The sequence below is a fragment of the Lactuca sativa genome, chromosome 5, assembly GCF_002870075.4.
Source record: "Lactuca sativa cultivar Salinas chromosome 5, Lsat_Salinas_v11, whole genome shotgun sequence".
In the NCBI taxonomy this organism is placed as follows: Eukaryota; Viridiplantae; Streptophyta; class Magnoliopsida; order Asterales; family Asteraceae; genus Lactuca; species Lactuca sativa.
The window spans coordinates 355210470-355231947 of NC_056627.2; the positions used below are offsets into that span (position 1 = coordinate 355210470).

General features: G+C 33.6%; 2 protein-coding genes across 3 annotated transcripts; both read left to right on the forward strand.

The window, feature by feature from the left end:
* Positions 1-617: 617 nt before the first annotated feature.
* Positions 618-2086, forward strand: LOC111903522 (uncharacterized). Its single transcript, XM_023899295.3, has 4 exons — positions 618-971; positions 1244-1333; positions 1425-1532; positions 1692-2086. Exons 1-4 carry the CDS (start codon positions 671-673, stop codon positions 1829-1831), a joined length of 639 nt encoding a protein of 212 aa, XP_023755063.1. The 5' UTR covers positions 618-670; the 3' UTR covers positions 1832-2086.
* A 16162-nt stretch (positions 2087-18248) lies between these two features.
* Positions 18249-21112, forward strand: LOC111903521 (protein XRI1). 2 transcript variants are annotated; one of them, XM_023899293.3, is made up of 9 exons: positions 18249-18635; positions 19314-19360; positions 19463-19585; positions 19672-19820; positions 19946-20009; positions 20108-20195; positions 20284-20324; positions 20419-20502; positions 20577-21112. In XM_023899293.3, the coding sequence occupies exons 1-9, from the start codon at positions 18613-18615 to the stop codon at positions 20858-20860; spliced, it is 903 nt and encodes a 300-aa protein (XP_023755061.1). In that variant the 5' UTR covers positions 18249-18612; the 3' UTR covers positions 20861-21112. The 2 variants fall into 2 exon arrangements, with proteins under 2 accessions (XP_023755061.1, XP_023755062.1); XM_023899294.2 differs by having other exon boundaries at positions 18252-18635; positions 19466-19585.
* Positions 21113-21478: the final 366 nt, after the last annotated feature.

The following is a 21478-nucleotide window of genomic DNA, read 5'->3' on the forward strand; positions in this document are numbered from 1 at the left end:
AATACATACCAAAATAGTTATGGACTTAGACACTAATCCAACAGTTACGATGTTCAGAACGCAAGACTTAAGCACCAAGCAATTAAGGCTGTAATTGCCATAAACATGAACAACCCCCCGATACCTCATTAATGATTGTCCTATTTAGGATGTCGTGAGAAAAAACGTAAAAAAAATCGTTTATAAGTACTGAATGTGTACAAAAACAACAATGACTTATTTTACAACAAAAAAAAAAATATTAAATACTACATGTGCAAAGAAAATACATCATTAAATGTAAAATGTATACAAAGTAAGAAAAATATATTACCGTATTAAGTCATTTTTTCCATTTTACCTAGAGTAGCCGGTTATAAGGACTAAATATATACAATTAAATAAGTTTAATGAGTAAACATGGATAAAAAAAACTTAAAAGATCAAATATCGAACTCTAACGAATATTTATATAATTTTATAAAATATAAAAGACTATTTATATAATTTTTGTTTATTTTTCACTAGCCCTAAAATGCAAATGTAAAACGACATTTTATCTAGCAGCCAGTTCATATTTGTACCGTACAAACAAATGATGCACCGTTTGTCTATATAATCGTTGATACTTGATAGGTTGGATTCGTTGTTAGACACTTCCAGAAGCCCTGAGAACCCGCACAACAGAGACATGTCGGAGGAGAGCAAGAGAACGGTAAAGCTGTTTTGCCCATCGATATCAAAGGCGGTGCAGGTGGTGGCGCACGACGAACAAAGGATCGACCTCGGCTCTATTGCCCGTACGTTCGGCCTGGAGCCGGCGACGTTAATGTTAAACGGTCACTTCATAAGTAGAGGAGTCGATCTTATTGCCTCCTCCGTCACCTGGAAATCCTTAATAAGCTTTTTCTCCTCGCGAGGACTTTCAACGGGAACTACTGGTTCCGGCGCTCTTGTTGTCGATGGCAAGCTATCCAAATCCGGTTCCAAAAGTAAGCCGTTAAGCATCTCCCTCCCTCAATCTATCTATCTAGTATCTACATATATACATATATATATCATATATGTATGTACAATGCATCGATGTCTAGGCTTTGAACATATGAAATAAGTCGAAAAATTAACAGGACGCCTGATTAATTGTGACTTTTGAAATCAAACTTATAGTATGTGTATATAATCAGTGCTCTGTGTGTATGTTTAGATTGATATCGATCTCTAGGTTTAGAAATGGGTGATTGGATTAAATTTTATGTGTTTTCAGGAGGAAATGATTCGGTAAATGAAATTCCCAGTGCAATGAATTGCGGATATGGATCGAACTCAAGCAAGAAAACTAAGCTCAAAGATATGGGTAAAGTCTTCAATCCATACCTTCGTTTTGCCACATTCTGTTGGTGTCTTAAAGGAATTATAAAATGTGGCTAATTGGTTTCTTTTTGTAGATGTCGATAAGGGAAGCGGGAATCCATTTTTAAGTAATCCTTTCAGATTCAAGAGAAAGCAAGAAGATGCTCATTATTCTCAGAAGAGGTTTAAAGTAGACAATTCAGGTATGCTGATAAAGTTTAGGCTTTAGGGTTTATGAAAGTTTAGGCTTTAGGGTTTATGTTTAAGGTTTTTAGAGCTATTTTTTAGGGTTTAGAGTTTATTGTTTAAATGTGACAAAAACTTACTGCAATTAAGGATACATTATTGATTGTAACTTTCAGGTTCACATATGAGAGAACTTACTTACTTTGAAAACCTTAAAACACGACTCCCCTGCAGTTTTTTGGGTGTAATTGTAAATGTGAAGAGGAGGAGAGAGGAGGACATTGTTCTATCTGCTTCTAACAAGAAAATCAGATAACATCATGACTTAAATTGCAAGGAGATTACATAGATACTATTTATTTCTTTCCATAATTTTAAAAAAATCAATCGATGTACTCAGTGTTGTTCTAGTTGTATATATAATGAGAAGTAAGTAGTGAAGGTTAATAATGTAAGTTCTATTTGGTTGTAAGGGTGAGTGCATTGAATCCTTTCTATCCACTTTTCAAGCTCCATTCAAAGTTGGTTGTGGATGTTCTAATGTGTAATCATTATTCTATTATTTCGGTAAGTTTAGAATTTATTTATATAAATATATAAGTCCACATAAAAATGGAAGTTGGCAATTTGGCATGTCCATTATAGCGCTTTAACGTTTAAGTTTTAAGTAATTGAACAAAAAGAAAACCTTCATGTTTGAATAATAAATGTGTCTTCCATACAAAATGTTACCACACTTTAAACCTTTTTCCGAAAGTGACCATCTCACAAAATTTATGTGAAAGTGGCCAAATATGTATTTATAGATACATTGTGGAAATGTTGAAATGATAAAAATGAATTAAAATATAATTATTGAAAGTGACCACTTCTTATTTGTATTTGAGTCACCAAAAAGAATAAGAGGGTGTTTGATAAATTAGCTTATAACGGTGCAAGAAAGCAGCTTTTGCAAAAGTGTTTGAATTAGCTTGTTGACTGTGTTAATGGTTTGGCGACAAGAAAATAGGAATTTGGAAACCTACTAATCACCTTTGGCGAACCTTTTAGAAGGTCAACCACTACATGAAGATTTGAAGATATACAAGATTTAAGGCCAGATCCATCATGTAAACCATATGTTATATTGACTTATATTTTCAGTTGATGATTTATGATGAGATCAAAAATAGATTAAAGACAAGAAATGTCCTCAACATAATGTTCAAGCAGTGATAGTTGTTCTACTTTTACTTTGAAGTAACCATTAGAGATATGGTGCAACCATAGGGCGACCAAGGGGAAAACCCAAAAAAAAATGAAGAGCAAATAATGACAACTCAAACCATTAAGCGTATAAGATTAGGTTGTCAACCATTTATATTTAGTGATATTGGATTATAAGTACATTTATAAGATTGATTTTGGATTTTGGATAACAAACTTGATTGATAATGATATGCAACGATCATCTATATGGTACCTTAATTAATTAAAAGGTTAGATTTTAAACAATAAGAGTAGGGGTGTAAACAAGCCGAGCCCGAGCCCGACCAAGCTCAAGCTCGGCTCGTGAACAATTTAGTGGGCTCGCGAGCCTAATCGAGCCTAAACGAACCTCTTTGTGTGTGTGTGTGTATATATATATATATATATATATATATATATATATATATATATATATATATATATATATATATATATATATATATATATATATATATATATATATATATATATATATATATATATATATATATATATATAAGCTCGTTTAAGCTCACGAGCCCATTAATGGAAGCTCGGCTCCAGCTCGTTTAATAAACGAGCCTCATATTTAGGCTCAAACTTGGCTCAGGCTCGTTTAATTTGATCTCGAGTCGAGTTTTTAACGAGTCGATCCCGAGTAGCTCGGTTCACTTACACCCCTAAATAAAAGTAGGAAATTAAGAGTTGACTTTTCAAATTTTGGAGTTGATTTGTTTAATCCTGACTTTACCCCTTTTAACTGGATATTGGACTTAAGTTGTAATACTATTTAACATTTGGGGCTAAACCAGAAACTTAAGGATCTAAATTATTAAGAGAAATCCACCTATGGTGCACTTTGCAAAATGATAAAGTTGGGGGACTAGTCTTGTACATGTCTGAAAGTTATGAAGACTTAAACCTTAGGGTCGTTGTTCTCTTCATCAAGTCTTAATTATCAAAAGAGACGGACTTAAAAAGAGGGTTGATTAGATTGGGACGAAAGGGCCATTCCTTGTGAAAATTAGCTTGGAAAAAGGTTTTTTTTTTTTTTCTTTTTTTCTTTACCTCCATCTTGATTTGACCCGGATCCGAAGACCAACAACCATTTATCATCCCTATGCAAAATTTCTAACCTAGGTATGCAGTACCATTACAAGAACTTCACATAAATGTGCTGTCATTACTATTTTTACTTTTTTTTTTTTTGACATTACAGACACTAGGAAATGAATTTTATGGTTGTACACGTGCATGCTCACAATTAGCTATATGTTCAGAATTTACTTTTTATGACATTGTATGAAAAATATACGAAAATACATATCTTGGGATAGTTAGCAAAGTAGAAAATATAAGAAAAAGAGAAAATTACAAATTAATTTTTATATGGGGATTTTTTCTCCTTAATTTATGATTGCATAACAAAATAATTAGACATTCTTGATTTCTTATTAAGTTTGGAAATTAAAGTAAGGCGACAACGACAGGTAACTCCTTCCTAATTTTTATTATTGCTTGGTAGATACGGATATATAACTATGTCCATGTCATTTGTAACTGAAATAAATTAAAATTAAGTAGCACAAACTTGTTGGTATATTTAGTGGACGAATCATATAAAAATATAATTAATTTTGGGTTTTCATTTGTAAGTGCAAGCCCGGCCCTAAGCATATATTATTGGGTGTGCGACGTTGCATGGCCCATGTCGTAAGGGGGTCCAAAATTTTAATCTGTCACGATTTGTCATTTAGTTGTCGATAATCCGCCGCTACTCTGTCACTAATATATTGCTATATATCCTAGTGCATCACTAATTCATTGCTAATCTGGAATTTAGGGCTCATTGTTACTTTTTGCATAGAGCCTTTAAAATTAATATAGACCGATCATATTTTTAACTATTTACATAATGTTCCCATTCATTTAAAATCTAATTTCAAGTTAAAATCTTAAATATTTTCATCATTTTACAAATATATGCAACACGTTTTTTTAACCATTCTATGTTCAAAGTTATGTATATGACTATATGTTACGTTATAGTATAATCAAAGACGAAATTTGTCACATTAAATTATTAGAAATACACGTTAGATGTAATAGTATAATCCCATAAGTGGGCCGAACTATTAATTAAGTTAGAGGGCCCATGGCAGAATAATAAATACAACGTAATCTGTCCAACTACCAAACTCACCATGTTCATATTCATATTGTATGACATGTGTTACTCAGTTGTTGACATGTCAATCGACAGCCAATCAGGAGCGTTAAAGCAGAAAGTTGTGTAACAGTTCAGACCACGCGCCGAATTGTGTGCGTATTACGAACTTTTTATTATCTTGTTAAGAAAATAAATTTTGGGTAAATACCAATCACCCCACATGTTTGATGAATTGCATCAAGGGTCCTTTACTTTTAGTGAAAGACCCCGAAAATCGCATCTAGCTTTTGGAGTAAGATCGATAATGGTGAGTTTCAAATAAAACATTATGTGGTTTTCTAATTACATTCGTCAAGACAAGTACAAGCATGGTTTTGAAAATCGGATCTAGCTAGCCGATTTCATTGATTGAACTAGGAACCGGTTATGTTAAGTTTGTTAGCAAAACAAGTAGGAACAAACTGTTTTATCAAAAAACTAGTTCAATTGAACTTGTTAGACCTTTAAAAAAACGGGTTTTATAAATATACGTATTAAATTCATAAAAGGAATAGTTTAGAATGAAAAGACTCAACTGCTAATTGGCTTTTAACTTATTAACTAAGCATGATATAGATATACTTCAAAGTTTTCTCATCTTTCTATTTATAATGCATCATCTCTCACCTATTTTTTTTCAATATATAACTTCTAATTTTCAACATTTAGATGGGTCAAAGGACCCAACTTCCTAACTATTAAACTTGCATTTCATGACAAGACATAACATACAAACTAATATATATATATATATATATATATATATATATATATATATATATATATATATATATATATATATAGAGAGAGAGAGAGAGAGAGAGAGAGAGAAAGAAAGAAGGATAAATGATCATTATAAAACCAGTGCAATTCGATAGAACTATAGAACTAACATTTTAGTCTTTACATTTAACAGTTAATGGTTTACATCAAAAGGGTGCATATTTTTTTATAGTGCAAATGTCTAGCATTAAAATAAAGAGTAAATTGCACGAATGGTCCCTATGGTTTAGGATAATTTGCGCGTTTGGTCCCTAACTTATTTTTTTAATTCGAAAGGTCCCTACTGTTTGTTTTTGTTATACGTTTGGTCCCTCTCTTACCTAAAAAACTATTTTGCCCTTGATTTTTAATTTTTTTTTTTAAATAAACACACCCCAACCCCAACCCCCCTCACCTTACCTTACTTATCCCACAATTTTTTCCTATTTAAATAATAGTCTCTTTAGGTAAGATAGGGACCAATCGTGTAACAAAAACAAACAGTAGGGACCAAGCGCGTGACAAAAACAAACAGTATGGACTTTCCGAGTTAAAAAAATAAGTTAGGGACCAAGCGCGCAAGTTACTCCAAACCATAGGGACCACTCGTGTAATTTACTCTAAATTAAATAAATTATCTCTCCTCTACTCTCTAGTTACGTCTTCTCCGCTCTCACACATCTATACTAAAACGTCGGAGATAATTCTCCTCGAGTAGCCGACGCGAGAGATCTGGTGTTGGTTGTGCGATTAAGAGACAAAGTTCCAAAATATGTTCCCGCTCGATCTCCACCTCCAAGCAGTAGCAATGGTTCTTCTTAAATCACTTTTTCTCAATACCATATGGGTTGTTTTACTATGCGGTTTTAACCCTTTTTCAGACCAACTGGTTATTTTTCCGATCAAAGCAAGCCAATATATTCATGTATCTTTATCAAGGCATATTTGTTTGCAAAGTATGGATGGGTAGATCCTATAATGACAAAAGAAACTCACTCCCACATGACTGATCATGTATGCAACTTATGTGAAATCTATAACAGTGTAATGATTATTAGTGATGCTTGTTTTCTTTAAAAAAATGGAGTAGATGTAAATAGTTTTCACCTCCTTTCTCTTATGCTATGATTTCAGTTAGTATATGTGACATCCCCAATGTCACGACGAGAAAAGACCGATTTGTTTATGCTTATTCAAAATCAGAGTATCCTTTTTGAGGAATAATATTGTGGAATTTGTTCCCAAAAACATGATAATGATATTATCAAAAAATTTCCGAAGAAATGTATTTTATTTATGTTAAAAGTTGAGATGTCATCGTCAATACAAAAACATAAGCATAACGAAATATTATAAGCCATACAGTAATTAAATAAGTCATACAGTAATTAATACTCCTCGAATCTCTCAACATAATGTATCTTTTTGGCGTTACGTGTGATACAATAAACTAAGTGGGTCAGGTTGGAAAACCTGGTGAGTACATAGGGTTTTCAACCATAATATTATAATCAGTTTGTTACGATTATATATTCACATCAAACAATTAACCCGATTACTCATTCCCGTTATTCTCACTCCCTAATCCTAGATCGATGATCTCAAGGGATCTATCCTAAAGGATCTCTAAGTGAACAATACTGCTTCTGTAATGCCTAGTTCCTGGTATGTATTTAATTAAAGAATTATTCATTTTTGTATAGAAACTCGACGAGTTGGAGGCCCCAAACTTGTTGAGTAGGAATGGAAATTGGACTCGGGTTGTAAAGTCTACTCGAGGAGTTGAGAGCCTCAACTCAACGAGTAGGAATGGCAGAGTGAAACCCTAATTTTCAGGGTTTTGCACCCTATTTAAACAACTTACCCTCCAAAGGTTGGCCTCATTTACAGCCTCCAAATCCCAAACCCTAAATCTTGAAACCCTAATGCCCTGTGTGAGCTTGTGAGTAAATTTTTAGAGAAACTTGTATATTTGAAGCTTGTGGAAGATAAAGAAGCTTGAGGAGTCAAGAAGGAGTGAGTAGATCCAGAAACTTCATCCCATCCTCATCACTATTTGGTAAGCAAGTCTCAAACCTGCTTAATGATTTCTTAGATCTCTTTATTTTCACTTTTATTGGGTTTTTGGTCCAAATACCTTGATCCTTGGGAAATGGACATCCCAAGTGAGTATAATTCCATATTTAGGACCTTAAAGGGCTTTCATGGCATAAAGGTGCAAACTTTATGGCCATTGAAGCACCATGCAAGCTTTAGGATGTCATTTTGGCCTTTTAAGCTCCAAAATGTCATGCATGGAGAGAAAGTTAGAGACTTTACGTTTTCATGTAGTATCTAGGGTCTAGATCTCAGTTTTTATGCCTTAGCTTGAAGTATTAATGGCTTTTGGATCAAGATCTAGGTCTTAAAGAGTTATTGTTTGAGCTAAACCTAAGGAAGGGTATTTACAGGTAAAGTTGGAAACTTTACCCTTAAAAAGACATTTTCAGTATATATATATATATATATATATATATATATATATATATATATATATATATATATATATATATATATATATATATATATATGAAGTATGGAGCATAGATCAGAAGGATAGGAGCTTAATCTATTAAGATAGCTTATCAGACTAAAGAACTTGATGAGTTCACAAAGGAGCTCGACGAGTTGGTTCGAAATGCCCCGACCCTGTAGAAGGAAAGACTCGACGAGTTCAGGATAGACTCGACGAGTGGAGTTGGAAAGTCCTGATTCTGCTGATAAGAGAAACTCGACGAGTTGGATCGTGATTTCAGGTTTTCTGATTTATGGAACTCGACGAGTTGATGAGTCAACTCGGCTAGTTGATTTGACCCAAAATGTTGACTTTGACCAAGGGTAAAATGGTCATTTTACCCTAAGAAGGATTATTGGATTTTGACCAAGTGTTATTGTGATAATGATAGTTAGGGAGTCGTTGGAGCAGCCGTTAGAGATTCCTTACCACGAGATTTCACATTCAACTTTATGAGTGAGTTTCCTCCTGGTTTGAATGGGTTGAAGGCACCAAGGCCCGCTCGTATATGTTACGTGTATGATTAGTAGCTGAGTGTGGGCAAGGCCCATATCTCATAGATAGCTGAGTGTGGGCGAGGCCCGTATCTTATAAGCATTATTTGAGTATGGATATTGGAGTGATTGATATATTTGATTATACTTGTTGTATGTATGATACTTGTATGTGTAACGCCCGCAGATCCGGGCTAGTCAATTTAGAGGCAATAGGGGTCGAAAACGAATTTTCGACAAAAGATTATTTAGAATAAATAATCTTAACCAAGTTGTAGAATATGTCACAAGGTTTCTGTACATATAAAGAACGTCGAAATCCGAGTTATAACAAAGAAGTTATGGTCCGTCGAAGTTTCGCGACGGAACCGGCACGGCACCGGGAAGCGTAAATAGTGAATTTATGATGGATGACTTCTTAGCCTTAGTGATCTAAATGAAAGTCGTATAATATGTTAAACTGATAAAATCCATAAAAAGAACGCCCAAATCTGACTTCGTATGAAGAAGTTATGATTTTTCTAAGATTCGGCTTAGAAGTGCACGACCCGAAACTCGAATTTTAGTTCGAGCGGTTTTTGGCTTACGAGACCTAAAAGAGAGTTGAAAATCTCATTAATAGGAACTCAACGGTAAAAAGATGGACGAAAACGGAGTTCGTATGAAGGAGTTATGAATTCTTCGCAGTCATTTAACAGTCTAAAAGCCTCCTACTGTTAAATTTGAGATCGGTCGAGAATTAGCCGATGTTTAGATCTTGATTTTACCTACATGTTTAAAAAAAGAACGTCAAAAACGGAGCTCGTATGCGAGAGTTATGATTTTTCTAAGTTTGAAGGTTGATACGCGATAGGGGGTGACGTGGCACCACCAGAAGGCTGCCACATGCCCCAACTCGGCGAGTAGGTCCTCCTACTCGGCGAGTCCATCAGGAATTCAACCTATAAATAGAGGTGTCATGCATTCACTTCTCTTCACACCTCTCCAACATTCTTTCTCTCTCTATACTCTCTCTCTAGCCCCCCCCCCACCCCTAAGCCCCTAAAGCCTAGGGTAAATCCCCTAGCACCCGAAGGAAGCCCCGAGGCTCCCGGAGTCCCGAGAAAAGAGCCTTTCGACTCGGGAACGCTGCTCCAGCGAAACCCGGTTTTCGAGAAAACCCGTTGTAAGTGAGCTATGCCTACCCTATCTTTAGTATAGCTTATGTTTTAATATAGTAACATTATTAGGGACTTATAATAAGTATTTGGGCTATTATTATGAGTTATATTGAGTGTTATTTAACGCTTATATAATAATAATAATAGCTAGACTATTAATTTTTCGCGGTTATCGTTAGACTAAACCCTAGTGGTATTGGTATTAGGTTTTATCGAAGGAAAATTGTTTTGAGAGTATCGAAGCGTTGTCTGAGTGCTGAGTCACCACCTTTCAGGCGATTGCATAGTTACTTTCATCTTACACATAGATATGAAGTATTTTATATAAATTACATGTTATGTGTGCATATTATCTGAGTACTTGTTGTCTATGCTGGATGAACGTTTTTTATACATGTTTTAAATGATTTAAACTGTATACGTATTTTATATATACAAATATGTTGGGGGATGACATGGGTAGATGAACGATGAGAAAGAAACGATGATGTGAGCAAACATAAGCAGCTATGGACTTAGTGCCTAATAAATAACACTGGCAGCTATGGACTTAGTGCCTATTGGACAAACACTGGTAGCCATGGACTTAGTACCTGATAGGAATTGGTAGCTATGGACTTAGTACCTATTAGATAAACGCTGGTAGCTATGGATTTAGTACTTGTTAGGAATTGGTAGCTATGGACTTAGTACCTATTAGATAAACACTGGTAGCTATGGACTTAGTACCTATTAGATAAACACTGGTAGCTATGGATTTAGTACCCGATGAATAAACTATAGCAGCTATGGAATTAGTGCTTTACGAACGAGCATTGATAGCTATGGATTTAGTGCCAGTCCTATAACCCTGGAAGTAAGGGACTTCGGAATAAACAAATGCAGGATAGATGACTCTTAGGATAAATCCTTAAGAGTAAAGAAGATAATGGGGATGGGTAATTGGGTTGATTGTTTGATTGTTTAAACATAATAATTATATTATTGTGGGTTGAAAACCCTATGTACTCACCAGGTTTCCCAACCTGACCCACTCAGTTTATTTATATCACAGGTGTCGATATGAAGTGACATTACACTGAGAGATTAAAGAGATGTAGATCACTAGTGTAAATAAATGTAAGTTCCGTTTATGCTTATGTTCATGTATTGACAATGACATCCCAAACGTTTTAAAATGAATAAAATACGTTTCTTCAAAAATGCTTTGATAACGTATTTATCGTATTTTTCTGTGAACAAATTCCGCAACATTTTTATGAAAAGAAGTACTCTGATTTTTATAAAGCATAAAAAAAAATCGGTCTTTTCTGGCCGTGAAAATGGGGATGACACAGTATGTATGCTTAGTAGCTGAGTGTGGGTGGGGCCCGTATGTCATAGTTAGTCGAGTGTGGGTGGGGCTCGTATCTTGTAGTCAACGGAGTGTGCGGGGTCCGTATCTCCTAGTTAGCGGAGTGTGGGCGGGACCCGTATATCCTTGAGTATGGGCGGGCCCATATCTCCTAGTAGCATGATTATGTGTATGGTATGTGGTAGCTTGGGGAGACTCACTAAGCTTCGTGCTTACAATTTTCAGTTTTGGTTTCAGGTACTTCTGGTAGCAAGGGGAGGAGCTCGGGATGACTGCAGTGTACACACTATGATTTTAGCCTGGGATGTTTTTACTCTGATATGTTTGACAGATGTTTATGATATTATGAGATACATGACTTATGATTTTTATGTGATGAATTGTTGGTTTTATTAATGATTTAAAATGAAATTTTTGGACCGTATTTTTGGGATGTTTAAGCTTCGCAGGTCCATTAGTAATATGAGCTAATAAAATAGTCATGGAGTGAATGGAGTACCTACATGAATAATTCATTCATACCTACAGTTCGTATTTCTGTCTGTAAGATGTTCCTTAACATCTACATGTGGGGGACCTGTCCATGTATAATTTAGTAACACATATAAATTAAAGAACTGTCCATGTATGGTTCACTAATGCCCACAGATCATAGACATGCCCGCAAGATAATTCACTAACACCTACAAGTTGTATACTTGCCCGTGTTTGACTTAAAAACACCTACAAGTTGTATACCCACCCATGCATGATTGATTAACACCTACAGGTTGTAAGCCTGCCCGTGTATGATTTAGCAACATCTACAGGTTTCATACATTCCCGTGTAGGACTTAATAAAACATCTACAGGTTGCAAACCTGTCCATATTGACCACACTTATCTAGATTAGTCTGTGGTCATCCTTTATATCCTACTAGATGACTAATCCTTAGTAGTACAATAATACCATGTTGGCTATAATCCTTCATTGTATATTACTTCATATAAGCCTTTACTACCCAATACACTTTAGGTATTATAAAATAGTTCAATATACTATATCCAAGTAATCATATCGAGCACAAATATTGCAAATTTAGACAATAGACACACATAACATCTAAGTAGTTAAATACTTCATATCTATGTGTAAAATGAAATTAACTATGCACTCACTTGTTAAAGTGATGACTGTAAAGTTAGGCAGCACTTCGCTTCTAGCAATTGACTTTTCCTTTGACATAACCTAGTATCATTATTACTAAGTCTTAGTCTAATATCTCTTTATGACTAATTAATATTCTAGATTTCTCAATAATCTCAATGTCTACTATTCTATAGTTGATAAGAGACTACCAGGTAGGATAATATCGGATATAGGGTCTGTTTGGTATATAGAGTATACTGTTTGGAAATCTCACTTTAAACACCTCACTAAATCTAGCATAGACATCATCTCCATAAGTAGATCAATCAGTAATATGACGTTGAAATAACTGACAAATCTTATTAATAGGTTCATAATAACAACTTATGACTATAAATATAAGTTACACTTAAAGCGTAGTAAGTGCAACTTAACTTACAAGAATTTTAGGGAAAACCGGGAAATTACGTTGGTAGAACTCTGACCTAAAAGCTTCTATTTTTCTGGGCTCTCTGATGCCTCAGAGCCTTGCTAAACACTCTTAAAGACTAGAAGAATTTGGAATCAAGAAGAAAGAAGTCTAGGAGCAATTGGATTTGAAAGATGTGAGCAAATAAGGGACTTTTGCCACTTATTTATACGCTGCCAGCAATGATTACGCCTAACATACTTTTGTGCTATGCCTAGTGTAGTGGCGTGGGTAGCAAGCAAAAACGCAGGTAAAACTTCAATCTTCAAAATTCCATAACTTTCGCATACGAGCTCCGAATTTGTTGTTTTTTTATATCCATGCGTATGTATTTCTGAGTACTATAACTTTCCTTTTGACCACGTCGGCTGGTTCTCGACCGATCTTAAATTTAACAATATGGGAAGATTACACTACTAATGACCGTTTAAAATTCATAAATTCTACATACGGACTCCGTCTTTTACTGTATTTTTATTGTTGAACTCTTATTAATGAGATCTTTAATTCTCGTTTTAATCATTTTGGCTAAAAATCGATCAATCTAAAATTCAATTTATGTGCCCGCACTATTACGTTCAAACTTCGAAAAATCATAAATTCTTCTACTGAAGTCAAATTTGGATGTTTTCTATATGTTCATTCTCGGTTTAACAAATACTATGAATTTCGTTTAGATCACTATGGCTAAAAAACATTTTATCAAAATCTCACTTTTTTACGATACGTAGAGTCATGTCGATTTAATCGTGAAACTTCAACGGGTCATAACTTTTTCGTTATAAGTCGAATTTAAGTGTTCTTTATATCTCCAGAATCTTTGTCACATATAATATAACTTTTTCTAAAATTCCCATGTGAATATTTGATATTCATGTATGAACATGATTATTTTTTTGTAACAATAACATAAGCATATTGCATAGATTTTAGTTGTTGGTTTGGTTTGATTTGTGGAATTCTTGCATTTGATATTCATGTATGAACGTGATTAGTTTTTTGGTTTTTGTAAAAATGTTCAATTCTAAATAAATGTTTTGTAATGTAACACTTTCATACATGTTCACCTATGAACATATATGCACATGATTAATTTTATGGGTTTTTGAATAAATTTTCATTTCTGAATAAATGTTCATATGTGATAGTTATAACATTACTACATGTTCACCATGAACATGATTAATTTTTGGGCTATAAATGGATAGTGTTATATGTTTAGTTATGAACGTTTATGAATCTTTATATATTTTCTAATGTTCAATTATGAATGGTAGTTGGCAATGTTTATCTATGAAATAGTAATCAACAAAGTTCACGAATGAACATGATTAATTTCTGGGTTATAAATGGATATCGTTAATACATGTTCAGTTATGAAAATTTATGAATGTTTATATATTTTCCAATGTTCAATTATCAATAGTAGTCGACAATGTTCATCTATGAAATAGTAATCGACAATATTAACTTATGAACAATAATCGTAATAAATTTTTTTGATGTTCAATGCTTGATGTTTTGTTGGTTCATGGAGTTTGATTTTTCTTTTTAATATATAATTGATGCTTGATTTTTTCATAACTATTTTATTGGGATTGATTTTAAATAAATGTTATAATTTAGGACATCATTAATGGTCAACAAATGGTTCTATGGATCTATGAATAAAAATGGTTCTATGTTGAACTCACCTCTCTCTCTCTCTCTCTCTCTATATATATATATATATATATATATATATATATATATATATATATATATATCTTGTTATGGGAATATGTGAATACTATTCTAATAAATATTGAAAATAACCCTAACATCCGAGACAGAATAAAAAAATGGCTCACTTGATATAATTAAACATCCATAAAATATGAATAATCAAATAGATGAACATGTTATTGACTTCAAACTTCAATAAGCAAGTCAATGACCATAGAAAGTCCTAGATGTAACGATTATGTATACTAGACAATGAACTTTGGCTGAATTGCACCTTATGGTTTGATGAATTGAGAAAATTACGAATTTAAGATAGAGAAGGTATGATTGTCACAATTTCTTGGTATCTGATACTATTGGTGTGAGTCTTCAAATTTAGGGGAGGATTGTTGTGTTGGAGCATATAAACGTACACATCAACCGTTGGGATGGATTGATATACATCACGCAAAGAAAACGATTTACCCCTTTATTTTCATGAAAATGGTATAAATAACATAACTTTATTTGATTTATACCCTTGTAATGAACATAAACTAGTTTAGGAACCTTTTAAAATATATTTTTTTGGCCAAACATCATTGGGCTAATACATAACCCTTAAAAAACCAATATACCATTTAATCTTCATGAATTGTGGTAAAGCTTGAATTAGTGGACGAATCTCGTACACTCTCAACCATTGAGCATGTGACTCATAACAATAGTCTACAAAAAATCACTGAGCTTGAAAAATTAGTTGCACTAGACTTAAAACAAAAGGCACGGATAAAGTAGACCGTTAATGGAGCTAAGAACTCCATGTTTTTTTTTCATGACTTCATCAACAGTAAGAAAAGGAAAAATCAAATCAATGGGCTAATGATCAGCGATAGATGGACTACGGATGTCAAGGAGATTAAATTTGAAGCGTTTAATTTCTTTCAATCCAAATTCAAAGAGCAGTAGGTTTCTAGGCTAGAGTTACTCAATCCTCACATCCATTCCATATCCATGATGGAGGCTATCAGAACTGAAGCACCATTCACACTAGACGAGGTCAAGGCTGTTGTTTGGGCTTGTGGTGGAAAAAAGGCATTGAGGCCTGACGGATTCACGTTCAAGTTTATTAAAAATTATTCGGATATAATATGTGATGATGTTATGAGATTCACGAGGCACTTTGAGGATTTTGGCACACTTGGTTGCTTATATAAAATAATCACCAAGATTCTTGCCACAAGAATCAAACTCGTTATCATTGGTAGTGTTATTGATAAGGTACAATCTGCATATATTGAGGGTGGAAACATACTTGACGGACCGTCAGTCATCAATGAGATTAATGCATGGCTAAGAGAATCAAAAAGAAGATATTGCTATTCAAAGTCGACTTTGATAAGGCTTTCGACTCAATAAATTGAGAATATTTGGACTTAATTCTATATCAGATGGGTTTTGGGAACAAATGGAGGTCTTGGATTAAAGGGTGCTTATATTCCTCTTGAACTTCCATTATCGTAATCGGTTCCCCAATAGAAGAATTTGATATAACAAAAGGTGTAAGACAAGGTGACCCACTTTTTCCATTCTTGTTCATAATAGCAATGAAATGACTCAATGTGGCGATGAAACTGACTAACAAAAAAGGTATATTCAAAGGTGTTGAAATTTCAGGTAATGGTCCATCGATTCCTCATCTCTTTTACGCAGATGACGTGTTAGTTTTTGGGGAATGGTCTCAGAATAATCTAAAAAATCTTGCTCGAATTCTTAAGTGCTTCTACGTCTCCTCTGGCTTAAAAGTAATCTTTCATAGGTCCAAAGTCTACGCGATTGGAGCTTCTAGCCTCAAAACAGCTCAATGGGCCAACATTCTTGGGTGTGGGGCGAGATCCCTTCCTTTTACCTACTTAGGTGTCCCGGTTGGTGTTAATATGAACCTCATCTAAAATTAGAGAAGATAAGAGAAAGTTCAATTGGGATGGACATGAAGACAGAAACAAAATCCATAAGGTCTCGTGGGAAAAAGGTCATTGTTTCCAAGGAAAATGGAGGTCTAAGAGTTGGATATATTAGAGCTTTGAATATTGCTCTCACTGTCAAATGGTGGTGGAGATTGAAATCGGAACCATCCTCTTTATGGGGTCGAGTAATCATAGGTATCCATAATTTACACAAGAAAACTTTAGATTACCTTTCTAAAAAGAGTAGTATTGGTGTTCGGAATAATATAGTGGGGGATAAGAAAAAATATTGAGGCATTAGGTCTATGTTTAAATGATATCTTCAAGATTATCGTTAAATCGGGTGATTTGGCATGATACATGGCTTGATTTTATTTATGGGAAACTTAAAAGGAAGTACCGTTCGTTGTATGATCTTGAAAAATAAAAAAAAAATGCACGGTGAGTGCACATTTCAATAAACAGTGACTTCTTGGGTTCTTGGAAATCTTGTTCAACTGCTGTTGGACTTTCCAGTGAGGTGAACCGATTAAATTAAGACATCACCCCTTTCCGTCTCCACCAAGGCCCAAATCAGTTATGCTGCAAAATTGCATCTGATGGTAGATACATGGTTGAAGTACCAAGGAAGAAAATTGATCAGAGTCAATTTTATACCTCTTCCCAACTACAGATAACATGGAATAAACTGATCTCGATCAAGGTAATCACTTTTGTTTGGAGAGTAACCCTCAATCGCATTCCTTCTGCCATTGCTCTATCTCATAGCGTGTTCATATCAACTCATGTTACTATGGTTCATGTATTGACGGGATGGAAAATGTTGACCATATTCTTGCATGTTGTCCTTACTCGAGTTTTGTGAGGGAGAAGATCTTCAATTGGTATGGTATTGATCAAGTTTCGGTGCATAACATGGAGAGCTAATTGGTTTTGTAGCCTCATGGGGACAATGCCCAAAGAAAAAAAAGAGGTTCATTGTAATCTGTTATTGGATGCTTCGGTCTTTATGAAAGTGCAGAAATAATCGTTTGTTTCAAAGGATTTTCACTAATCCTTCTAAAGCGGCCGACAACATCAAGTCATTGGTGTATCTATGGATTAAATGTAGGTGTAAAGAGGTAATTTGTAACCGGAAATAATGGACTTCCTTCCCCCATTTCATCTATTATACTTTAACCACTTAAAACTGCATTGTTCATTGCCTTGTTCTAACTGCTAAACCTTTGACTTCTTCAAAGTTAAAAGTACACATCAACCAAAGAAAACTGTTTACCCCTTTATTTTCATGAAAATGATATAAATAACATAACTTTATTTGGTTTATACCCTTATAATGAACATAAACTAGTTTAGGAACCTTTATATATATATATATATATATATATATATATATATATATATATATATATATATATATATATATATATATATATATATATATTGGCTAAACTTCATTGGTTAATATATAACCCTAAAAAAGCCAATGTACCATTTTATCTTCATGAAATTGTAATTAGTGAAACGAATATTTTAAAAATAATAATAATACTAATAATAAGTATTCTTTATTCTTGAAAATACAATTAAAAAATCTCACTCCAGTACACTGCATATTTTTGGGGTCTGTTATGAATTATTTTAAAAAAATATTTAGTTACCCGTTAAAGAAAAAAGAGAAAGTAAAAAAAAGAAAAGGGAAAAGGGGTCGTCAGGCCTGAACCTGGTCTCCCATGGTTACCCATTCAGATCATGCTAATAAATAGCCCCCAAAATCCGAAGCCCACACACTACAAAAAAACACACACTCAGAAAAAGAGGGGTGTATGGTGCGTGGAATCGGCGGTTTTGCACATATCTCGACACCACTTCTGTTCGTCTTCTTCGCATTTCCAATTTATATGTTTTGTACCTTTCCTTCTGTATCAATCCATCCCAACGGCTAGTTCCGACTGTAAACTTTGTACCCGAGGATCGTGAAGTAGTTTAGTGATTTGTTTTGCATCTGATTTCGGTTGCCAATTCTGTAGTAGTGATTTTGTTTTGCGTTTGATTTCGTCTGCGTTCAATGGAGCACCAAAAGAATCACAAGTACGTGCTAGTCCTCCTTTTTTGCTGATTTATTTGAGTTTGTTTTAGGAAAATGTAGGTGGATTGATCCAATTTTTTGTGGTGTTTTGGGGAATTTTTAGGACATACTGTTTGCTTGATTTGTTGCATTTTCTGAATTTTACATCGCATCCTATTAGTTTCCGCGTGTTGATATGGTTCAATTTTTGCTGGATTTATACAAGTTTTGTAGTTGTTTCAAAATCGTTGAGATGCAATTGAGGTGAATAAAATGTTTATAGATATAGATCGTGTTTTCTAATTAAAGTCGGCGTTAATGATGATATTTTGGTCAACTTCAAATCGGCTGGAGTAATTTCAATAATCTAATTCATGATCCGCCGAGTCTTCTACAGAATTTGTTTGCTAATCAAGTGACTAAAATGTGTTTAGTGATAGATAGATCATGATTCTGGGCAGTTTTTAATGAATGATATTTGTGCTTTAAATTCAGATTTATGTGCCTTTATGATAGATCCAGCACTAAATGTGTGCATATGCTATGTATACATCAAGTTATTAATTGCTATTTGAAGTCTTCAATTTTCTACCAACAGTTCATGATATGCTACCTTGTAAATTGTCTTCAATCTTAATTTTTCCTTCTCCTATTCTTCAAATAAAAAGCTCACACAGTTTAATATTTTATATGAATTTTAGTGATGAAATGTGGGACTGGAAATGCGAAGAATACGGTTTGCAACTAGGTAAGAGCAAGACTTGTGATTTTTTATCCTATTTTCTTAACATTATAGATCAAATTTGTTGGCCACACAATTGATATTTATTTGGTTAAAATGGATTTGAAGCAGATGTACCTAATGGACTCTGGAACAATGTAACTGAGAATGATGAAGATCTTTCTTATGTGTTTGATGAAACAACCCCAGTGAAGTCCTGTGGTGATTTACCCTATCAAGTTACTGAAAATGGTAATTATGTATTTGTGTTAAAGGGGATTTATAATTTAACCAAATAGATATGATTCTTGGTATCTGATACACGTATGCTTAAACAGGAACTGTAAACAAGGGAGTGGAGTATTGTAGGGAAGCTTCTTCCCAAGCAAAAAGACGCCGAATGCTGCATTTTGATGATGAAGTTTTGGATTCAGATGTTCTTCCACTTTGTGATGAGGATTTCTCTTCCAACTTTTTAAAGTCCAAGGTGCTTTTTCTTTCTTTTTGACTTAATGAGAACATGACTTAAATTAATCTATTAAACTATATATGAACCTTTTGAATTCTAAGTCTTAAACTTTTTTATAAACATCATTTTCTTATAATGTTTAGGAGAGGGAAGACTCCTTGGATGATGCCTTTTCTGATATGGCACAATGGGTGTCTGGATTTGCAGGTTTGACTCTTATACCAGTTAGGAAAATGAAATAACCCTTTTGCAGAAATAATATAAATTGTTTTTTTTTTTTTTTAATTTTTGGTTTATGTTCTCAGATGATATGTCTGCATCTGCATCTGGTTATGATGGTTTGGAACAATCTTCAGATGGATGGTTGGCTGATTGTCTAGTAACTGACTCTATGTATGTAATTTTTTTTTTAATTTTATGATATAATTTCATGTCTTTATATACAAAAAAAAGATTGGCTTAAATTCAATCCAATGTTTAGGACTTTATCTGGGACATCAAATATCCAGATGAATCTTACAGGTAACATTCACATTCAAATTATCGTTCACTTGATTTGATTCTCTTTCATGTTTTTTCTAAATATTTTCTGTTTAATTTTAATTGTTGTGTTTAGATTCGGATAATTCACAACCCGAGATTGGAAGTAATAACATGGTTCAAGAACGCACTCCTACTCGTCACAATGTCATTTTCAAAGGTTTGTTTTGTAAATAAATTTTTTATATCTTAATGTTAATTAATTAATTAATTAATTGAATGTTATTGTAATAGGGAAAAAGTCATTGATTAAGACACCTACACAGATGAATTCATCGGTTGTTCTTCCATTTGCATTTGTAAAACCATGTGGAGGTGTTGAAGGAGCAGTTACTCTTAAAGACATAAACCAAAAGATCTTGACTCCACCTCCATCAAAATCCAAGAAAATGTTTGAAGAAGATCATGTAATATCATATCCTACTTCCGCTTTCTCAGGGAAACCCATTGTTGGAAAAACTAAAATCCGAACTGAAGGTGGGAAAGGAAGCATTACAATTATGAGAACAAAAGGATGACTTCTATTTTATGTTTGTTTTGTAGAGCTTAAGTTAATTAATTAAAAAAAGAAAGAAAGAAAGATGATTTGTCATCTATTAAGTTGTTTTAGGTGGTGGATTCCTGAATTGAGTGGAATCTATTGGGATCTTTTTGTCTAGAAGATCCTTCTACCCTATATTTTTTTTTTTCTCTTTAGAACAACTTTTGACAATGCTAATTTGGTCGGTTAATCTCGTTTTAAGTTTATGTCATGTTTAATCTTGTTTCCATGTTTTGTGTTTTGTACGAGGTGGAAATTTTGATATATTTACCTAGAAATGAGTATATGTGGGTAATTTTATCTCTAAAAGCTCATATGATTAAACTAAAAGAAGTAAAACGGGTATAAATTCTAAACCTAACGTATTGAATTGTATATAACGTACATTGATTTTATAAAAACCATTATAATTAAAAAATAAATAAAAATTGGTCAGATATAATTTTCTTTCTGATTTCACCATGAAAACACTGATTTTTTTTAAGGACAAAATATATTTAATCTGAAAAGTAATATTTTGTTTGTTTTTTTAAGCTCAGTAGTTAAACTAGAAAAAAATAAAAACAAAACAAACTAATTTATTGGTTAAAAAAAA